The 19,829-nt window shown below is 34.3% G+C and overlaps 1 protein-coding gene across 1 annotated transcript in view; it reads right to left on the reverse strand.

Annotated features, from left to right (window-relative positions):
* Nucleotides 1-19,829, reverse strand: part of FAT4 (FAT atypical cadherin 4) — a 176,459-nt gene that overhangs the window by 59,978 nt on the left and 96,652 nt on the right. The window contains exons 5-6 of the mRNA XM_025420557.3: nt 17,451-18,373; nt 16,597-16,771 (exon numbers count right to left, since the gene is read on the reverse strand). Coding sequence (XP_025276342.3) covers nt 16,597-16,771; nt 17,451-18,373 — 1,098 coding nt within the window. The remainder of the gene's footprint in view (nt 1-16,596; nt 16,772-17,450; nt 18,374-19,829) is intronic.

Below are 19,829 nucleotides of genomic sequence, written 5' to 3' on the forward strand. Positions count from 1 at the left end.
AAGATGTTTGCCACTGGCAAAAGGCTGGAAGGCGTTGCTAGGAGTTGAACAGGTGCCACTCAGTGAGATATACTGGGACCTTGGACAACCTGGGCCCGTAGAAAAATACAAGACACAAATTGGAGAAAAAAGTGAATCAGTGAGGAACCCTGAAGTTTGTGGGGCATCTGGAAACAACAATGTTGTCAGAAATTTTGAATTTCTGGGGTACCTGGGTGGCTCAGTGGTTGAACATCTGCCTTTGGCTCAGATCATGATCCCTGGGTCCTGTGATCTAGTCCCAATGAGACTCCCTAAAGAGAGCCTTCTTCTCCTCTGCCTATGTCTCTGCCTCTGTGTGTGTGTGTGTGTCTCTCATGAATAAATAAATAAAATCTTGAAAAAAAAAGAAAAGAAACTTGGAATTTCTTACAAGGGTCATATTAAAGCTAATTAAATATATTCAGGGGCATTATTGATCATTAATGTTTAACCTAAATCTCTTATATGTGTTTAATTATATATAATTTGGTGAAATATCTGCATCATGTTAGTATCTCTTCCACTGGTTACATCGAAAAAATGTACCTAGAGGATATCTCTCTTTTTTGTGGGCAAGAAGAGGTGGTCATGGGAAGGCAAATGTTTATACTATGATGAGTAGAGAGAGGGAATAACTAAATTGAGGTCCTAGAAGCAAAGGATAGGAGGAGATGGAGGGCTCTTTCATTTCCTTTACTGCCATTGAACTCTACTCACTAAATCTCAGTATCTTTGTCTGCAAAATGGGAATAATAAGCATAGAACCTATACCAAAGAGGTATAGAGGGAAATGTAACAGGTCATAGTGACTGGCACATGGTTAAAATGTATTCTTTATTACTCCCTGTTCTTGTACTGCCTTTTTTTTTTCTTAAAGATTTTATTTATTTGTTTATTTGAGAAAAAGAAAGAATGAGAGATAGGCCATGAGCTGGGAGAGGAGGAGAGGGGGAGGGAGAAGCAGGCTTTCCATGGAGCAGGGAGCCCAGATGCAGGACTTGATCCTAGGACCCTGGGGTCATGACCTGAGCGGAAGGCAGATGCTTAACCAACTGAGCCACCAGGTGCCCCATTGTACTCACTTTGGAATAAGAAAAATTAAAAGTTGACCTATAGAAGATTCATTTTTAAATCTTACAGATTTCTATGTCATTATTCTCAGGATTTTTGTTCCTCAACAAAACTTTTGAGTCCGTTCTATAATAATATTATTTAGGAAAACATTTGAGTCATCCTTTCCTCTTAATGATCCCTTTATAGTATAACAATATTAGACACTTAGTTCTCAAAACTTTCATAGTTTTGTGGAGGATACGTTGATTGGAAATTTAAAAAATAAAAAAAATATTGGTAATTTACAATGAGAGTTTAAAGAAGACCTACATATTTCTGGTATGCACATTGCTCTTTAACAAATAATAAATACTTAAATTTGTTAAGAAATAACCCGGTAACTACCAACCAAAGATTTTATCTTTGGTATTCTAAAGTGTCTGATGACACATATACGGAAAAACCACATAAAATGATGACTAACATTTGGTCAGGAACATGTGATTTCTTTCTTTGTCTATAAACTACATAAATATTGTTGCTGATGTGTTTTCTGAATTAGTAAGCAAAAAGAGAAAAACACTGTTTACGCAGGAAAATATTCAGCAAGTTCAATCTTACTGTTTTCATACCAGAGAATGTCTAATTTTCCAAAGGATTTTAAAAGCACACCAGTGACAACAGAAGGTTCTGGCTTGAGAAGCAGTCCCATAGGTGGCTAGATTTAGTGAGATTCTGTGGGTTGTCCCAAACTAAAAGTCAAATCAACTGTCTTTAGGTGCATTTTCAAAATCATTTTTCAAATTTTAATTTCTCTAAATGGAAACAATAAAGATTATATCTACATGGGGACTCTTCTCAAGCAAAGAGTGATCCCCAGATTCCCCTATTCTTCCCTTAGTAACAGCCACAATCTACTTTATAAGTACTTAGGGCTCTTACTATTTTCTTCATGAATTGACAGAGTGAACTGCAGTTTCTCTAGGGATCTCCCTTTCTTGTTGCCCCAAAGGATGTGCATTAGGTCTTATCTACTTTTTTCCCCCAATTTTACAAGTATACATTACAAACACATTGTTCCAAATTTCTAAGTCATTTGCTGAGATTTAACTAACCCTAAATTTGAATTCTGTCTCCAATATATTTTACTTTTATTTTTGGGCATGGGGGCTACCACCATACTCCCAGATCTCTCCTCATTCTGTCCACTGATAGTGTGAGCTCTGGAAGTCACCACCTCTAAACTTTAAGCAGGAAGATGAAATCAAGAGAAATATGGAATGCCTCCTCCTGCAAGTTGCCAAAAAGCCTCAACATTAGTATGTCAAAAAACTGAAATATTAATTATTCTGTGTAAACTTAGCCCCATTTTGTCTATAAATGGAAGTATAAATGTATATATACATATGTATATCTGTATATACATGTTGTTGAACACTTAATTGAAATCATATATGTGTATGTATATATATATATCTTTTATATGTACTACTCATTTAATATACAGAATCCATGAAGTAGGTATTGTTGTTTATTTTTTATGAAAAATTTGAGACTCAAAGAATCTAAGGAATTTATTTATATTCATCAAAGTGGAAAGAGAGAGCCAATTTAGAACTCTTAAAAAAATCTTTTAGTTCATTGAGCTCAGATAAAACTGCCATTCTTATTGCAGATGTTTTACTCTATATGATTATTACTATTGATGTATTTGTCATATCCTCTATTAAGCTATAAGCTAATTGAGAGCAGGAATACTTTCATTTAATTCATCTTTATATAAACCCATAATGCATACCATTAGGCCTTGTTCTTGTTCTGTAGTCTTTTCCTTTGATTCTTTATATGAAAATCTGGTCTAGTGACTGGCTGAAAGTTCAAAGAGCCAAATATTTCTAGAAATATACATCTGGGAATATAGGCCTTGGCCTAAGGCTGGGGTCGGAGAACAAGACCGCAGACAAAGGTCAAAGTTTTGGAGATAGTCTACTACTTATAAACAGAGGGTCCCAATTAATCCTGAATCCCAGGAGAAGAATTAGAATACCAGGGGCCAATGTTTAGTTTGAATAGATCTGATGATGATGAATTATATAGGCAGTGGCATAATAGGGCAAAATTTTTCAGTTTCATCTGGGATTGATTTATGAAAAACAGATGCAATCAGAAAGAGGAGGTAGGATATAATGACACAGACTCCTGGTAGATGATGGTGGACAAAAGAAAACAGTTGAAGATACAAGTGTAATAAAAAGTTAAGGTTCTAGAAATTTATAACTGTAGAGGCTAGCAGGTGCAGTGGACATTTGAAATATAATTGTAAGTTGGAAGATAAAAGGAACTTCAAATTTCATTTTGTAAAATTTTATGTATTATACACACATCCATCTGTATATGTATGCATATGTGTATGTAAATATACATATAAAGGTAAAATAAACATGAATAAATTGATAGAAAACCTGACATTTTTAAAGCAAATACCAAACAATTCACATGATTCTGAAAAGCAATATTTGAAATGTGTAAAAAAATCATCTACATGGAGAAAGAATGTTTACAGTTTAATCTTCTGATAATCCATGCTACTGTGGGTAGTTCCATGCTTTGTCTGAATCATATTCTATATTTTTGAATTTGGGAAATAATTAATTTAGTAAGTAAGTATTAAGCCTTTTAACACTGGCTCAATATATCAAATATTGATAGCTCAACTATATCAAGATAAAATTGAAGGTAATTTATAATAAGATTTTAAAAAGAAAAAAGTTTCAGGCAACTGCTTTATCAGAAAATACATCTTTATTAAGTGTAATAAATGAGTCTAAATGAGTAATTAAAGTTCAAACTGCAGGCAGATTACATTTTTTATGTTAGCCCTTATAAATTAAACATACTTTTGTGAAACATGAAAAACTATTCTGCAGAAATCAAATTTTTGCCTAACTGAAATCTGTTGCTTTGCAACAAAGCCGATTTTATTCTTGACATCAAACATTTGGTGAATGGGTCCTCTGACTGGGTGTGTGTTTGTTGTAGTAAAGTATTAGCTTCTTTTTTTTTTCTTTCCCGTGAAGTAAACACTTTTTTCTCACAGTTCGTAAGCCATCCACTAAAAATGTACTGAATTTTAGCCATTCTATATTAACGTTGGAACTTGTGTAGTTAGATTTAATTTAAATTCAGCAAATGTATAAAGCAAAAAAAGTATGGAACATTTTCAATATGACTGAAGGCTTTGTATTTTTCAAACTGCACTTTATAATGTAATTTATTACTGCTAATTAGTCCTACAAATATATTTATATCAATTAGGTACATATATGCTTAAATGACACCTGATTTTTTAATTATTTCTGTAGAAAATTATAAAAACACTATGTTCTTTAATAAATTCTTATACTAAATAGAGGTGATAAGTAAAACTAAAGAAACTTTAATAATATTATGAAAATGACACGGAAAAGTTGTACAACCATGTGAATGTACTTAATGCTGCTGAACTGTACACTAAAAACCATTAAAATGGTAATTATGTTCTATATATATGCTGCCACAATTTAAAAATTTATAAAGTAATATATAATGGTAATAAAATATTTTATCCTGCCCAAAAAGCAAATCTTGAGGAATTACCTTTTAGAAAATATTTTTAAAAACCCTTAAAAAAAATCCTCAACACTTTTTGAAACTCTGGAACACCAAAGGCTACCTTCAAATGCTAAACACACCATTCCTCCTGCATACTTCCTGAAAATACTGAATTATATATTAATGAAATACTTATCAAAATAGGCGACAAAATGATTATGTCTTTTTTTTTGTGATTATATCTTAATAGGATAAAATTAAAGGACTTTAAGGGAAAAAACCTTCTAACAATGAGATCAAGTTAGTTTTTATGATACTTAATGTTTATCTTTTAAGTAATATAAACATTTTCCTTAATATTGTAAATAGTTTATTTCCATTTTAAAGTTGGGTGTTTGTCTACTCATTTTATAGCTCATATGAGTAAATAAAGTGTAGGCTGAAATTATTTTATAAATTTTAATTCTATGCAACATAATGACAATTCTAGCTCTTATTTAACAGAATTTTGGAGGTTAAATCATCTGTTTTTGTATTTGTATTCTATGAATATACAAACGAAATTCTACATGGGGAGAATTTTTCCTGATTTAAATAAAAGTATGTAAATAAATAATTTATAACAATACTTATGTCACTAACAGACATGGTACAAAGGCTTACTAGAAATAAGAGGAAGTAAAATAATCATCAGTTATCAACCTTGGAGATGAAATTCTCATCTAGGACAAATATTTTGTTAAAGTAACCATATTTGGCCCGAGATGGAGTCATTCATGGTAAGCCTCCCATCAGCAAACCAGAACTTAACTAAGTTTCTGTGCTTGGAAGTTCTCCCAGAAATAGAGGCCTAGGTCAACCAACCAGCTCTTGCCTCTTCAGCACAAATTACCTTGGCTGACTCCAAGTCTTCTGTATGCTCCATACAGGGAAAGTAAACTTGCTTTAACGAATCAACAAATGCCCAGTATAATGTCCTTGCTCCTGCTCACTGGGTCTATGAATCTCTTGCCTTGTTCAGCTCTGTGAAGGTTCTTTCTATTATATTGGATACTGTTGGATTCATGAATTGCTGTATAAAGCTTACTAGATCAGCAAATTGTTTCTTTCAACAACTCAGATGGAAATAACCAAAACTGTCTTAGACTCAAATATAGAAGCAAGTTAAATGAAATTAATTTTTAGTAATTGAGGATAACCCTGGCCTTGTCTGATTTATGGAATCCTTGTTGCCTTATGGAAAGTGTTCAAACAATTTTCATTATTAAAAATGTTCATCATAACAGGCAAAGCAAGCTCTTCTCTAACATTTTCCCACAAATAATGCTGACAAAACGCCATCTTTCTGGAACATTTAAAAAACAACTATCTTCAGATGTAATATGTCATATTCCACATTTTTGACCTCTCTTTTGATTACAGAGCCATTTGTAATACAATGACTGTCTCAACTAAACATTATGACAGATAGCATTAATTCAAATGTCATCATATCTTCACCAAGAAAATAAAGCATGGTGATTAGCCCTTTTAGCTTTTAGAATCAACTTTTGCGAAAGCATCATGTTTCCCCTCCATTAAAAAGTAATTTTCTATCCCTGCATAAGAATGAAGTTTAGTACTTCTTTCAGCCAGATGATAAATGTCCTTAATTAGAAATGCTAATAACTGAACTTTTCCCCTCAGACCTATTAGTTATGCTGACACATAGACGCTTCATAACTAAACTTTTTGGCCTAATCTATATCCAGAATATATCTATATCTCGTTTGTACATTAGACTAAGAACAGATAAAGAATAATGTATTTAATTTGTGCACTAATTTGCCACCCCCAAATTAAATGCAAACATGCACACACAACCCAACTGACTTATTGTATGCATCTATATATGTATATCATACATATTGTATATTCTCAGTAAAATATCTAGCATTTATTTTGCACTTGATAAAACGCGTAGATACACATTTCCTGATTTGATGAGAATATCAATCCTTCGATTCAAATTTATGAATATTCTTAGTTTGCAGGCTGTGCAAACCACAGCGAACAAGGGTTCAGTGGCTGAAAACCACAAGTCATTTTTTTAATAAACCGATGTTTTTTTTTATATAAAAATAACATTTAACCCAAAGAGAAGAAATTCTTATGAATGTGGTATACAGAACATATCACAAGTAGACAAGCTAATATGTGGGGAGCAGTGAGTAGTAGTTCAGACATGTTCCCCCTTACCAGTTTTATCAGTTTTGAAACCTGTTTTCTCTGACCAGCTGCATGCTTAAGCCAAGTTGTTCACTGTCTCTATTACTCAGGTTCTTTGTTTTTCTTTTAATTCATAAAATTTGAATAATAGTATCTAATTTACAGGGCTGTTATGAGGTTAAATTAGATGATATAGTCAAATGCTGGCACATACAAGCATTCAGTAGGCACAGAATGGATAGCATCTAAGGTTTACCACTTTCCATGTTGTATCTATTCCAGTGACTTCCCTAAGAACTAAACTTCTGTATCTATCACCTTACATCTCCACGGGATATTTCATATCTAAAATACACTATATCCAAAAAATAATTCTTGATAATTTATCCTAAAATTCTTCTCTCTTCCCATCTCCAAATTTCCAAAGCAAATATTCTAGGACTTCTGTTTGACTCACCTTTTTTCCTAACTTCTCACACCTCCAATCTCATTATCAAGTCCCACTGACTCAGATTTTAAAAGGGATATGTAATTCCTTCACACCACCTCCACTGTGTCACCTAATTTCAAACACTATGATCTCTCTCAGGGATTGCTGTCATGGTCTTTTAAACACCATTTCTATTTCCGCTCTTGTTTTTCACCACTACCATAAAGCCAGATCTCTTCTCCACAAAATCAGATCTTTCCAAACCCCCTGTCACTTCCTGTCCAAAGTCCTAACAAAGCTTCACCTCTTTCCTTGAACAAAATTAGAGTTCTTTACCCTATCCTGAAATGTTTATGTGATCTAGCTTCCGCCTACCTCATCCTCCAAGACTTTCTCTTTTTCAAGTACTCTTGTTTGATCATCCAGGAACCTCCTGCTGTTCTTTGGGTGTGTTCAACTTGATCCCTGCCTCATTTGCAAGCAACATTATTTACCTAGATCTTTACATTTCACTTTGTTGACTGTACTATCAAAAATAGTACCTCCAGGGACACCTGGGTTGCTCAGTGGTTAAGCATCTACCTTTGCTCAGAGCATGATCCCGGGTTCCTGGGATCCAGTCCCACATTGGGCTCCCCACAGGGAGGCTGCTTCTCTCTCTGCCTCTCTCTTTGTGTCTCTCATGAATAAATAAATAAAATATTTTTAAAAACCTAGTACCTTCAGTTCCTCACTCTCTTGCCGCTTAACTTGCTCTACTTAATTTCATAGTATCTCATACCACTCCTGGCCTATGTATTACATTTTTTTTATTCTCCTTAGGGACAGAAAATTTTCACTGTTCACCATTGTATCTCCAGTATCTAGAAGAACTGAGCCTGCAGCATAAATATTTTCTGACAAAACAATATCAAGATGCTTGTTACACATTAATATAGCCCATAGCAGCACAGGGGACTCATTGACTGACATCAGAATTCACTTACAAGGTATGTTAAATAGCCTCATGGTTTGATTTTAATAAATACAAAATGACAACTGGCAGGGATAATTGGTAATATTATCATCTTCTACCTGGAAAGCCTAATGGCTTTTTTCCTATAGGAAAGCCTAATGAGTTTTTTTTGTATCTTCTGTTACTTAGCAATTCAATTTGATCAATGGCCAAATTTAAGTCAATTTGCAAAAGATCAATATCGAAATTACTGATTCTAATTTATTTGACTTCACTTAAACATATTTTGGAACATTAATTTATTTGGAAAAAATGACATTTTGTTCATTAGGAGGTTACAAGGAACAGCATATAAGAAGAGAAGCTTTCTTAAAATTGTGTTTTTGTATATCTATGTTATGCAGAAAATCAGCAAATCCTGCTTCATAAATATACTATATGTGAGTAAGAACTCAGTTGAAAGGCAGAAATCCTTGATATTATTGTTCTTCACTCTATCACTCTTGGTATTCAAGCTCTGACAAATTGCTTATTTTTCCAGGACTCAATTTTCTTGCCTCAAATATAAAGAAAATGGACCAGCTCATCTTCAAAGACTCTCCTGGCTATAAAATTAACATTTTAAGTCAGATTTCTCTAATTTGGGAGTTTTTCATATATAGTTCTCTTTCAAAATCCTTCCATATTACACATTGAATTATAATTTGTTCCCCTATTGTCATGTCACCTATTTTACTCCTTTCTCACATACTAATTTAGTTCTTTGCAAGAATAGTGGTAGAAATTAATGATTCACAGATTCTAAATTTACTGATGAGGACAGAAGATTATCTGAATTAAAAAGATATAGGTATCAGAGACCTGGAAAAATTACTTCTATAGATGTATATCTATTAGAACGGTTTATCAAAACATCAAAATTTCCATAACAAAACTCAAAACAAGTGAATCTTTTCATATTACATTATGTGAAGAGTCATAGGACCTTATTATTAAGCCATGTGAAGCTAAATACCATATGTATGTTATATTTTTTGTAGCTGAAAAGGTGCTTGGGTATTTGAGAGATATGGGAGGCTCAGACTTTTTTGTTTTGAGAAGCCCACATACAAAAGGATTGCCAAATGGTTAACACTTCAAAAGCACATAGTTTTTTCTTATGCAGATTTTGAATTAATGAATCAAATTAAGAAAGGTAAGTGGCACAGCACAGAGTAGGACAAACCCTACCTAGAAACATCTAACAGATAACAGAATTGAATAAGATCCAGAAAGTTCAGGAGAAAGTCATGAGAACATAGCTCAAACAGTATTTTAAGTATTTGAAACTGAATTAAAGCCATAAAATGCTTCAGTGGGCCCTTACATATGACTGCAATTTATCACATCACACTAAACACTCCAGAGCCTTAAACACTTGTGCTGTTTTTCAAAGCAGAGGTCAATTTGAATGACCACAACCAATGTAGCAAAAACTTCTGGAATTTCAGTCATGAGTTTTAAAAGACTGACACTTTTTCCTTTTGGTAGGTCCTTTGAAAAATCTGCAAGTGATAAATATACAAAAATAATCTAAAAGTATGGTAAATAAATATAAAATAACACTTGCATAATAAAATAACATGGTTATGAACTGGTTGCTAATTATCATTTCTCACTCATTAAATCAGTTTTTCATTCAACAAATTTTATTAAGCACCTGTTTTCGGTGTTTTTGGTAATTCATTTCTTAACAAGACTTAGGAAGTTTCTGTTCTACTGGAAAAAGGACAGCTATTGATGGAGTAAACAAAATGCATATAGTCATGTGTTATTTATAAGCATATAGTGTCATATAGTAATTATTGTTAAGATAAAATCACAACAAGGTAAAGTGATAGAGTGACCCTGGAGGGAGGGGATTACATTAGATGAGTGGTCAGATAAGTTGTTTCTGAGGAGTGGACATCTCACCTAGATATAACAACAAAATGACCAAGACATGAATGTGTCTGACCTTAAAAAAAAAAAAAAAAAAAAAAAGAAAAGAAAAGAAAAGAAGAGAAAGAGAAAGAAAGAGAAAGAAAGAAAAAAGGAACACTCCAGATAAGAAGTATATATGCCCAGGGGCAAAAGCAGGAAGGAGAAGGTTGATATTTTTAAACAGGCCAGATTAACTGGCATCAGCAATTTGCAATAAAAGTTTGACAGCTACTCTCCAGAAGCAAGTGGCTGGATTGGTAGCATTTGCTGATTTCTACATGGGAGATACCTTCCACGCTGGCCCATTTCAACCCTTCTAACAGTGTCAGTGATGACACTGAATGAAGAGCTGGGAGGTGACCATGGTTGAACCTGCTCAGTGCTTGATTTGAGGGCAGATGCCTGGTAAAGGCGGCAGTGGTGGGGAGAGATGAGGTCAGATAGGTGGACAGAGGCCAGGTCATTTAATGCCATGTGTCAGCGGTCAGAAATTCAGGCTTTATTCTTAGAAATCACTGAAGGGCTTTTAAGCAACCGATGGGGCATGATGATCTAATTTATAGTTTCAAAGTTCATGAGCTGCTTGTTGGAGAATATACTTAGGGAAGAAAAGTTTGGCAGTTAGGGAGCTATTATATTAGCCCTGGCTTAGACCACTGTGGGGGTAGTGGAAATGAAGAAAGCTGGATAAATATAGGACATTTTTTTATATTTTTTTAAGGCAGAGTCTACCTGTGAATGGACTTGTTCAATGTGGGGTACAGAGAAAGAGAAACAAAGAATGATAAAAACAATTGCAAAATTGTGGACTCAGAGCAATTTATGGAGGGGTAGGGAGGTTGTTAGAGTCAAAAAGTTTTCTTTGACTTTACTGAGTTTGAGACATCCAGGAAATATGCTAATATCAAATGATAAAGGAAGTCATTTTCTTATTTATTTCTGCCAACAAACTTTTCATGTAGAAATTAGTGTATTCATTTTAACAATATGAATATGAAGGTAACTTTTGCAAGGTTATGTAGCTAGGAAATGGAAGAGGCGAGACTTCAACTCCAGTTTAACTACAAGGTTATGTATTTACCTTAGGATATATTTCCATTTTGCAAATTAATTCTCTTAATGTCTTAAGTGTATTGTGTTGGGTTCCCTGATAATTCAGTGCAACTTGCTATATTAAAATCCCATTATTTTGTTTATTGCACATATAAGACAATGATAAGGAAAATTCTTATAAGGAAGACTATTTGGGAATAGAATGCCAAAGCATTCTTTAACTGCTTTAAAGTCAGCTGCTCTCTTAAAAGGAACAACACAGTGCTGGGTTCTCTGCAGGACCAACCTTACTGTGCCGAAGGGAAGCTTTCACTTCAAAAAGTTTGTACGTAGTACAATACATATTTCTGGAAGAAAATAACAGTAAGGAATACAGAATGAAGGGAGGTAAATGTAAATCATTTTTAATTCTAGTTAAACAAAATATTATTTTTAATTGGGTTATAGTCTCAACTCATTAAATTATCATTTAATAATTTAAAACTATGGGAAGAATGAGGTAGAATTATTATACTTGTTCTGGTTTTGTTTTTTAGCAGTGTAACATTCAGGCCCACATACATGTGATAGTGTGGTTGTAGCTCATTTTAAGCAGTAGACAGGAGTAGTTAGAGAGTTTCCAGATGTGCTAGTTTATAGCCACACAGTCAGTAAATAAAAATATAATGAGAGTGGAATGCTAATATTTTATCCAAAGAAAATTTGAAGATTTAAAGGGTTGCTTATTTTTTAAATGATAATAATAAAAAATAATAAATAAACCCTGCAGATTCAATTATTGCCATTTTGCCACAGTTGACCCATCCTTGGATTGCCATCAGGTAAGAATTTTTTAAAAGCAAAGGAAAAGTGATTTGTGAGCTGGAATAAAACTGTCAAACTTTCTTTCTTTTTTAGAATACTTTGATATTTTCCTGGTCCTTAGAACTTTGAAAAATTGAAAATAACATGGCATCTGGGATCCAAAAGCTGCCATATTTTTTCTGTTTCCTCGTGTCACCTACCAATTTGACTTTTAAATTAAAGCGCTGAATCTGTATTTTAAATCCTGTGTCAAAACTTCATTGTTGGAATACAGGATTAAATGGCAGATTCTGAAGCCTGATATCTCAAACTCACATTATCCCATAAAAATCGTTTATTTGTAATACCCAAAGTATGCAATCGAATTGAACATAAAATCACAGTCGCATGAGTCTTAATGACTTTAAAAGAATTTAGTCCATCTTCCTACACAATTTCTGATTGTTTTCTACATGATCTATATTAAGTGGTCCTCAGACACCTAACTGAATACTTCTTCAACAGCCTCAGACACACCAGTCTGTTTCAGGGCAACTCAAAAAAAAAAAAAAAAAAAAAAAAGACATAAAAATCTGTGCTTTGGGACAAAGTTCAATCAATTCTCTAATTTCCAGGACTGCCAACATGCTGAATCTCATTTAAACCTCCCATCATGCTCCCTAACACTATAATTAAAGCTCTGAATGACAAACTTCCAAATACCTTAGTTTTACTGATAATCTGAATTTCCATAACTCATAGCTCTCCTATCTCAATATTGGGTAGAATCAACACATACTTGGTCTTTTCATTTCTCAGCTAATAACATTAATCCTTCGTAGAAATCAGAGTTATACTTTTATTATTTGTCCTTACATTAAGAATCCCAGGCAGCCCGGGTGGTTCAGTGGTTTGGAGCCGCCTTCAGCCCAGGGCATGATCCTGGAGACTTGGGATCGAGTCCCACGTTGGGCTCCCTGCATGGAGCCTGCTTCTCCCCCTGCCTGTGTCTCTGCTTCTCTCTCTTTCTCTCTGTGTCTCATGAATAAATAAATAAAATCTTAAAAAAAAAAAAAAAAGAATTCTAGGTCCCTAATCTTCCTCAGGCTCAAGGCTCATGGCTCCAGAAATTCCCACGGTCTGGCTCCCTTGATTCCTGCACAGTCTGTGCATTTAGAACGATGTTCTGTTGAATCTCCTCATGAATGTTCCTAGCAGGCTCATTCACTCATGTCTGTTAGAAGAAAACAATTTTAGCTCTATCATTTCAAGTTCTTTCTTTCTTTTCTTTTTTTCTTTTTCTTTCTTTCTTTCTTTCTTTCTTTCTTTCTTTCTTTCTTTCTTTCTCTTTCTTCTTTCTCTCTTCCTAATGAAATGTCTCTTTATATTGCCATTTTGATGGAGAAACAGAACCACAAGTAGTGATTAAACTTGCTGGTCATTCCACAAAATATTCCTTAACTATGATTCGGCTGAACTACAGTTTTAAAAATCTGTGGTTTTTTTTGAATGGTGAAACACTTAATAAGAGTATATTCTTTAGAAGTTTGAAAAGAAAGCTCTGCTACAAATAAAAAGCTTTCTAAGGTAGTAAAGTATAAAATGAAATTTAATGTGAACTGCAATTTAAAAGTTGTTTTAACAAATGCATGTATACATCTTTTAATAAGAATATTTTTTAAAATATTTTATTCATTTATTCATGAGAGACAGAGAGAGAGAGGCAGAGACAAAGGCAGAGGGAGAGTCAGGCTCCCTGTGGGGAGCCTGATACTCTTAATGTAAGGACAAATAATAAAAGTATAACTCCCTGTGGGGAGCCTAAATGCAAGCTCTGGCCCAGAAGTCTGAACCATACTCTGCCACATGGCTGTGTAATTCTGAGCAAATTATTTAACCATTCTGAGTTTGGGTTTACTGTAAGTAAAATCAAAATAATACATTAAGTCTTTGAGATGATAAAACTGATTTGTAGAAACAGGTTAATGTCTGTAAAACCTGGTATACTGCAGGACATAGATGGTCGTACAACAAAAAACAAACAAACAACAAAAACACAACATTCTCTTTCTCTTCACAGTATCTTCCACCCCCCTTGACTGCATATACACACAAAAATAATTTAAATTCTCAAAATTATGTGGTTGAAAATAGGCACTCTTGTCTACATGGTTACATTCCTTCTCTGCAGTGGCTTTTGACTTAGAATGTTCCAAAATACAAATCTTCTGATGGAGAACTTGTGGGCTGTGTCTGCCCACCCCAGATCACCCTGTACTGCACCCATAACTCTCACAATCACATCCTGCTTCCCATCTGAGGATGACTTCCATGTGACACACCTTCTGTGCAGCAATTTTTATAGTGACTGGTGCCTTAGCAAACTAGATTTTTGGTCCTGGTTTCTCCTCCCCCACTTTACTTCCACAAAGGCTATGTTTTCATGTGTGCCTAGAATTGATCACACATTTTCAATACTAACCGGAGAGGGAAGCTAAGACTGGGATGTTTTAGTAATAAAACCTTGGTTCTAAATACCTGACTACCAGTTTCTACTCAGTATTATCCTCTTTTCTTTCCAGGTGACTCTTGAAATACTGAATTGATATGAGCAGAATGGTAATGGCTGCATTTTTTACATGGGGATGCTTACCCTTTTGCCTACTAACCATGAAGCACAATACTGACTACACATATCATAAAACATGTTTCAGATCAAGTTTTATGTGGTTACCATATTCATCATTCCTCAGAATTTTATAGTTTGCATAAAATGTAACATGGTCATTCACACATATTAAAAAATATACAAAGAATATTGTTTTCTCTGTAGGCAATAGTCTCAGATAATTACACTCCCAAAAGTAAATAGCAAATAATATATGAGCCCCCTCAATAAACTCACAATTGTTCTTCTGTATCAGTATCCACACAGCTACATAAATATATATATATTATAATCATAAATATATATAATTGTATATTTATGCACACACGTGCACACACAATTGTATATGATTTTAATCATTTGAGGTTTCAAGTGTGCCTTGGCTTAAAACAATTTCAACAAATTTTTAAACACTGTCAACATTATCATTATCAAATTCTTCAATACTTAAATAATAAGTTGTGACTATTTTTTTAAAGTTTTATTTATTTATTTATTTATTTATTTATTTATTTGAAAGGGAAGGCAGAGAGAGGGAGAGAGAAGGATAGAGAAACCCAGGCAGACTTTTGGAGCCTGACGTGGGGTTTGATCTCCTGATCTTGAAATCACAACCTGAGCCGAAATCAACAGTCAGACATTTAACCAATTGTGCCACTCAGGTGTCCCACTCTGACTATCTTTATAAACGAATGTCGCATAGTATAATGTTTCATAATTCATTAATACCTCTGGAAATCAATGATTAGTCCATTCATTCAATCATTTATTCAACAAATAATTAAGCAATATATACTTTCTTCAAGGTATAAAGTTTCTTTGACAAATTTTTAATTAATTCAATTTTGAATTAGAAGTTTCAGTGTTCACAGAGTCAGCATATGCAAAACAAAATAATGGTAAATCTTTTTTTAATAGATTGTTTTTGTACTACCCGCTATACAACTTTGCATGATTATTCTTTCCAGACATTAAAAGCTAACTAACGTGTACTGTTTTTCATTATTTCTATGGTAGTCCATTACACTGCCAACTCAATGAGAAATGCTGGGCTCTCACTGATACTCTTTTTTGGAGCTCTGTAGAGCTTCAAAAATGCCAATTACAAGGTCAGCCCGGGTGGCTCGGTGGTTTAGTGCCGCTTTCAGCCCAGGGCCTGATCCTGGAGACCCGGGATCGAGTCTCATGTCAGGCTTCCTGCGTGGAGCCTCCTTCTCCCTCTGCCTGTGTCTCTGCCTCTGTGTGTGTGTGTCTCATGAATAAATAAACAAAATCTTTGGGCAGCCCTGGTGGCGCAGCGGTTTGGCGCTGCCTGCAGCCCGGGGCGTGATCCTGGAGACCCCGGATCGAGTCCCACATCAGGCTCTCTGTATGATGCCTGCTTCTCCCTCTGCCTGTGTCTCTGCCTCTCTCTCTGTCTCTATGAATAAATAAATAATCTTAAAAAAAAAATGCCAATTACAGCTACGTACAAAACCTAGGGACTAAGGAAGTGAAACCCTTGACCCACTCTATTATCTCCAGGACCAGTTAGAACCATTTGGATGTTTTCAAAGCTTAAGGTACTTGAAATGCCTCACAGCTCAAGTGGTAAAGTATCAGGTCATCCTCAAAGGTACTCAGATGGCTTACTTGGCAAGGATGCATTTTGTCTTATAGGAATAGAGCTCTGTTTGTAATGTACTCAAGCCCTTACCACTTACATATTTATACACAAATTTCACAAAGTGATATATGGGCTATAAATCATATATATACAATCAGAGCTCCAAGGATTAGTACATTTCAGCAAATATTTAATTTCATGGTAGACAAATATACTTTCATTTATTTATGTTGTGAAGAGATTCTTCACAACCAGACAGGACTTACCTGAATCTGTAGCTGTGACCATCAAAACAAAGTGTGCCTTTGTTTCACGGTCCAAACTCTGTATTACTCGAAGTTCTCCACTAGCTGAGAGAGTAAAAGCATTGTCTTCATTACCACCAAATAGAACATATGAGAGTTTGCTATTAGAACCTTGATCATCGTCTCTTGCCACCACCTATAGGAGAGAACAAGACATGCTGGAATGTATGTAAAACTAACAAGGTCTACCACAGAGTAAAATATACCATTAAAAATAATGACATAGAGTCTTATATTTAAAAAAATATTTAAAATATTTAAAAATATTTTTTAAAATTCCACAGACATGTTTTTAAGTTTCAAGCAAAAAATTTAAAAAATGATACAATGTGGTATATATATTTTTTCTTTTTTTGTAAAAATATGTTTAAAACCAAAGCATCGTGTTTTTGGAAGGTTTCCCAAAATTTATGACAGCGGTATCATCTAGGTAGTTGGATTTGTGAAAAGGGAAGCTGAGAATAATGTTTGTAACAAAGTTTTAAAACTTTAATATCATTTTATTTTCTCACTATGTTTAGATATTACTGCTACAGTGAAACAACTTTAAACACAAATATATAAATGTGTGAAAATGAGTACACATAAAAGAACATAATAGAAATGCAATATTTTAATCTATGAGTAAATCAATAGGTTCTTAGGTATAATTTTCATACAACTTTCCTTTTCAAGATTTGCTATATCTGCAGCCAAGCATTTATGGAAGGAATGAAGAAGAGGGAGGTGAAGCATGAACAGCGTAGGAGAGGGCAGATTATCAAATTAGAGGTCTTATAGTGAACACAATATTTGTTCAATTTAAATATACTGACCTGAAGAATTGTTCTGGGAAGTGTCCCTAAATTCTCAGGGACATTTACAGAATACGGAGATAGCTCAAACATGGGAACAAAATCATTAATATCCAGTAGAACAATGTTGACAGTGGTGGTATCAGTTCTGGGGGTACTGCCCCGATCTGTTGCCTGAACAGTTAAAGAGTAAGTAGGAGTTTTTTCCCTATCCAAAGGCTTAGCCACAGTGATGGCACCTGTGACAGAGTCGATCCGAAATTCCTGATTGGCATTACCATCAATGATGCCATAGCGAACCTGTCCATTTGTACCTTCATCTCCATCTGCTGCATATACTTGTATTATATCTGTCCCAGTAAGTGTGTTCTCATTAATCTCCACTTTATACAAGGCTTGCATAAAAACAGGGTTGTTATCATTGATGTCAAGTACCATAACTACAACCTCTGTAGACGAAGAGAGAGCTGGTTGACCTTTGTCTGTAGCCACCACTGTTAGAGTATAATTAGAAACCTCTTCTCTGTCCAGTTCTCCAGTGAGCCTCACTTCACCATCAATGGTCCCAATACTGAACTTGTTTCCCAAAGGGTTCAGCAGAGTGTACTCAATATAGCTGTTTGGGCCGCTGTCTGGGTCTGTGGCTTGAGCTTTGAAAACAATAGTATCAATAGGTGTGTTTTCAGGAATGTATGTCAATTTAGGGGAAAGAAATGCTGGTGGGTTATCATTTACATCCAACAAAATAATGGAGACGTGGGCAGTGCTTGTGAATCTGGAGGCCGGAAGCTGTGGCAGGTCATGCACCTGAACCACCAGGTTGTAGAAGGACTGACTTTCCCGATCCAAACTTTTAAGGACTTTCAGTACACCATTCTTGTCAACTGTAAACTGGCTGAGGCTATCACCTGAAGCAATGCTAAAAGCCAATTGGGAGTTGATGCCTGAAATGAAAGGGAAAAAAATTACATTTTCTTGAATGTGTGCTGTACAGAAACAAATCACACCAAAAATTCTGACATAAAACTTTGCATATTTGATATATGATGGCCCAAACACCCCTAATGGATGATTTAGCTGCAGTTAATTGTTTGGTAAGTAATACATCGTGTAATTCTTTGCCTGTTAACTTTTGATGGGAAAAGATGTTTACAGTCTGGTAAATGAATGATCTATATACTGCTTGCTATTTGCTATGACATAGAAATGTTAAATTACAAAAATAATGAGGAGAAAAGTATTCCAGAGGGCGGATATTTTTCTACGCATTTCCATATTGTTATCACATAGTTCCTGAGGATTCAACATTAACAGTGCCACATTCTATACTGTTAGCCAAACATTTAGAACTTCAGTAATTTATTGAGGCCGACACCAATTTTCAGAGTAGGGCAATAAAATTTTCTGATGTATGGCATTAGTCATGGATGTTTTAAGTCTACTTTTACGTTTCTTGTCAAAACCAATAAATACTTTTTAATTCTTATTAAGCATCTGGCTAATGGCCTTTGTGAAAATAATTCTCTCTCAGATTTTATTATGTACATTTAATGTATTTTAAAAGTATTCTTTGAAGGAAATGTTAGCAGTAAAATTATACATAAAAGAATGCAAATATAAATGCTTACATTATTATTGGGCTATATTTAGATACTATTTTATCTATTTTCGTAGGATCGTGTGTCCCTTTTTAATTGTAATAAATAATATATAATTTCTCATCTCAGAAAATGATTGCAGAGAATATTCTAATAAAAGTGATGTGGAGAGTGGATTGGCCAATTTTTTTTAGTAAATAATTTAAAACCAAATAACAGATACACAGTGAAAACCAAAAGAAAACTCTGATTTCTTGCCACAGAATAGTGTTTTCTTCACTTGCGCATAATAACATGTACATTTTTATATCTTATCCTAAAGATGCTGGGACCCTGTAGGATATTATAAGTGTTGCTAAGAAACATTGTGCCTCTAGATAATTCTTTCTTAATAAAGATTTTATACTCTGAGATTTTATGCTAGGGAAAATCTGTTGCATTACATTAATTGCTTACAAACAGTTCCTGTATTTCTGAGGTGAATTTAAACTATTGAGGCATCAGGGATACCTGGCTGGCTCAGTCAGTAGAACGGGCCACTCTTGATCTCAATTTTGAGTTTGAGCCCAATGTTGGTTGTAGAGATTACTTAAAATCTTTTTTTAAAAAGTTTTAAGTAAACTGTTTATGTGTCAGAAATGATGTCCACTCTGTGACAAGGGTCTTCTAGAACGATTTAATCACTCTGCTTCTTTTTTCTTGCAAAAACTCTTTCTCAGGATTCTATGACTAGAGTTAGCCTTTACCTTTTCTTGAAGTTTGTCAGGTTCCTTACAGAGGCAAATTTGACTAGAGTAATGGA

This window comes from Canis lupus, chromosome 19, assembly GCF_003254725.2.
Source record: "Canis lupus dingo isolate Sandy chromosome 19, ASM325472v2, whole genome shotgun sequence".
Taxonomy (NCBI): Eukaryota; Metazoa; Chordata; class Mammalia; order Carnivora; family Canidae; genus Canis; species Canis lupus.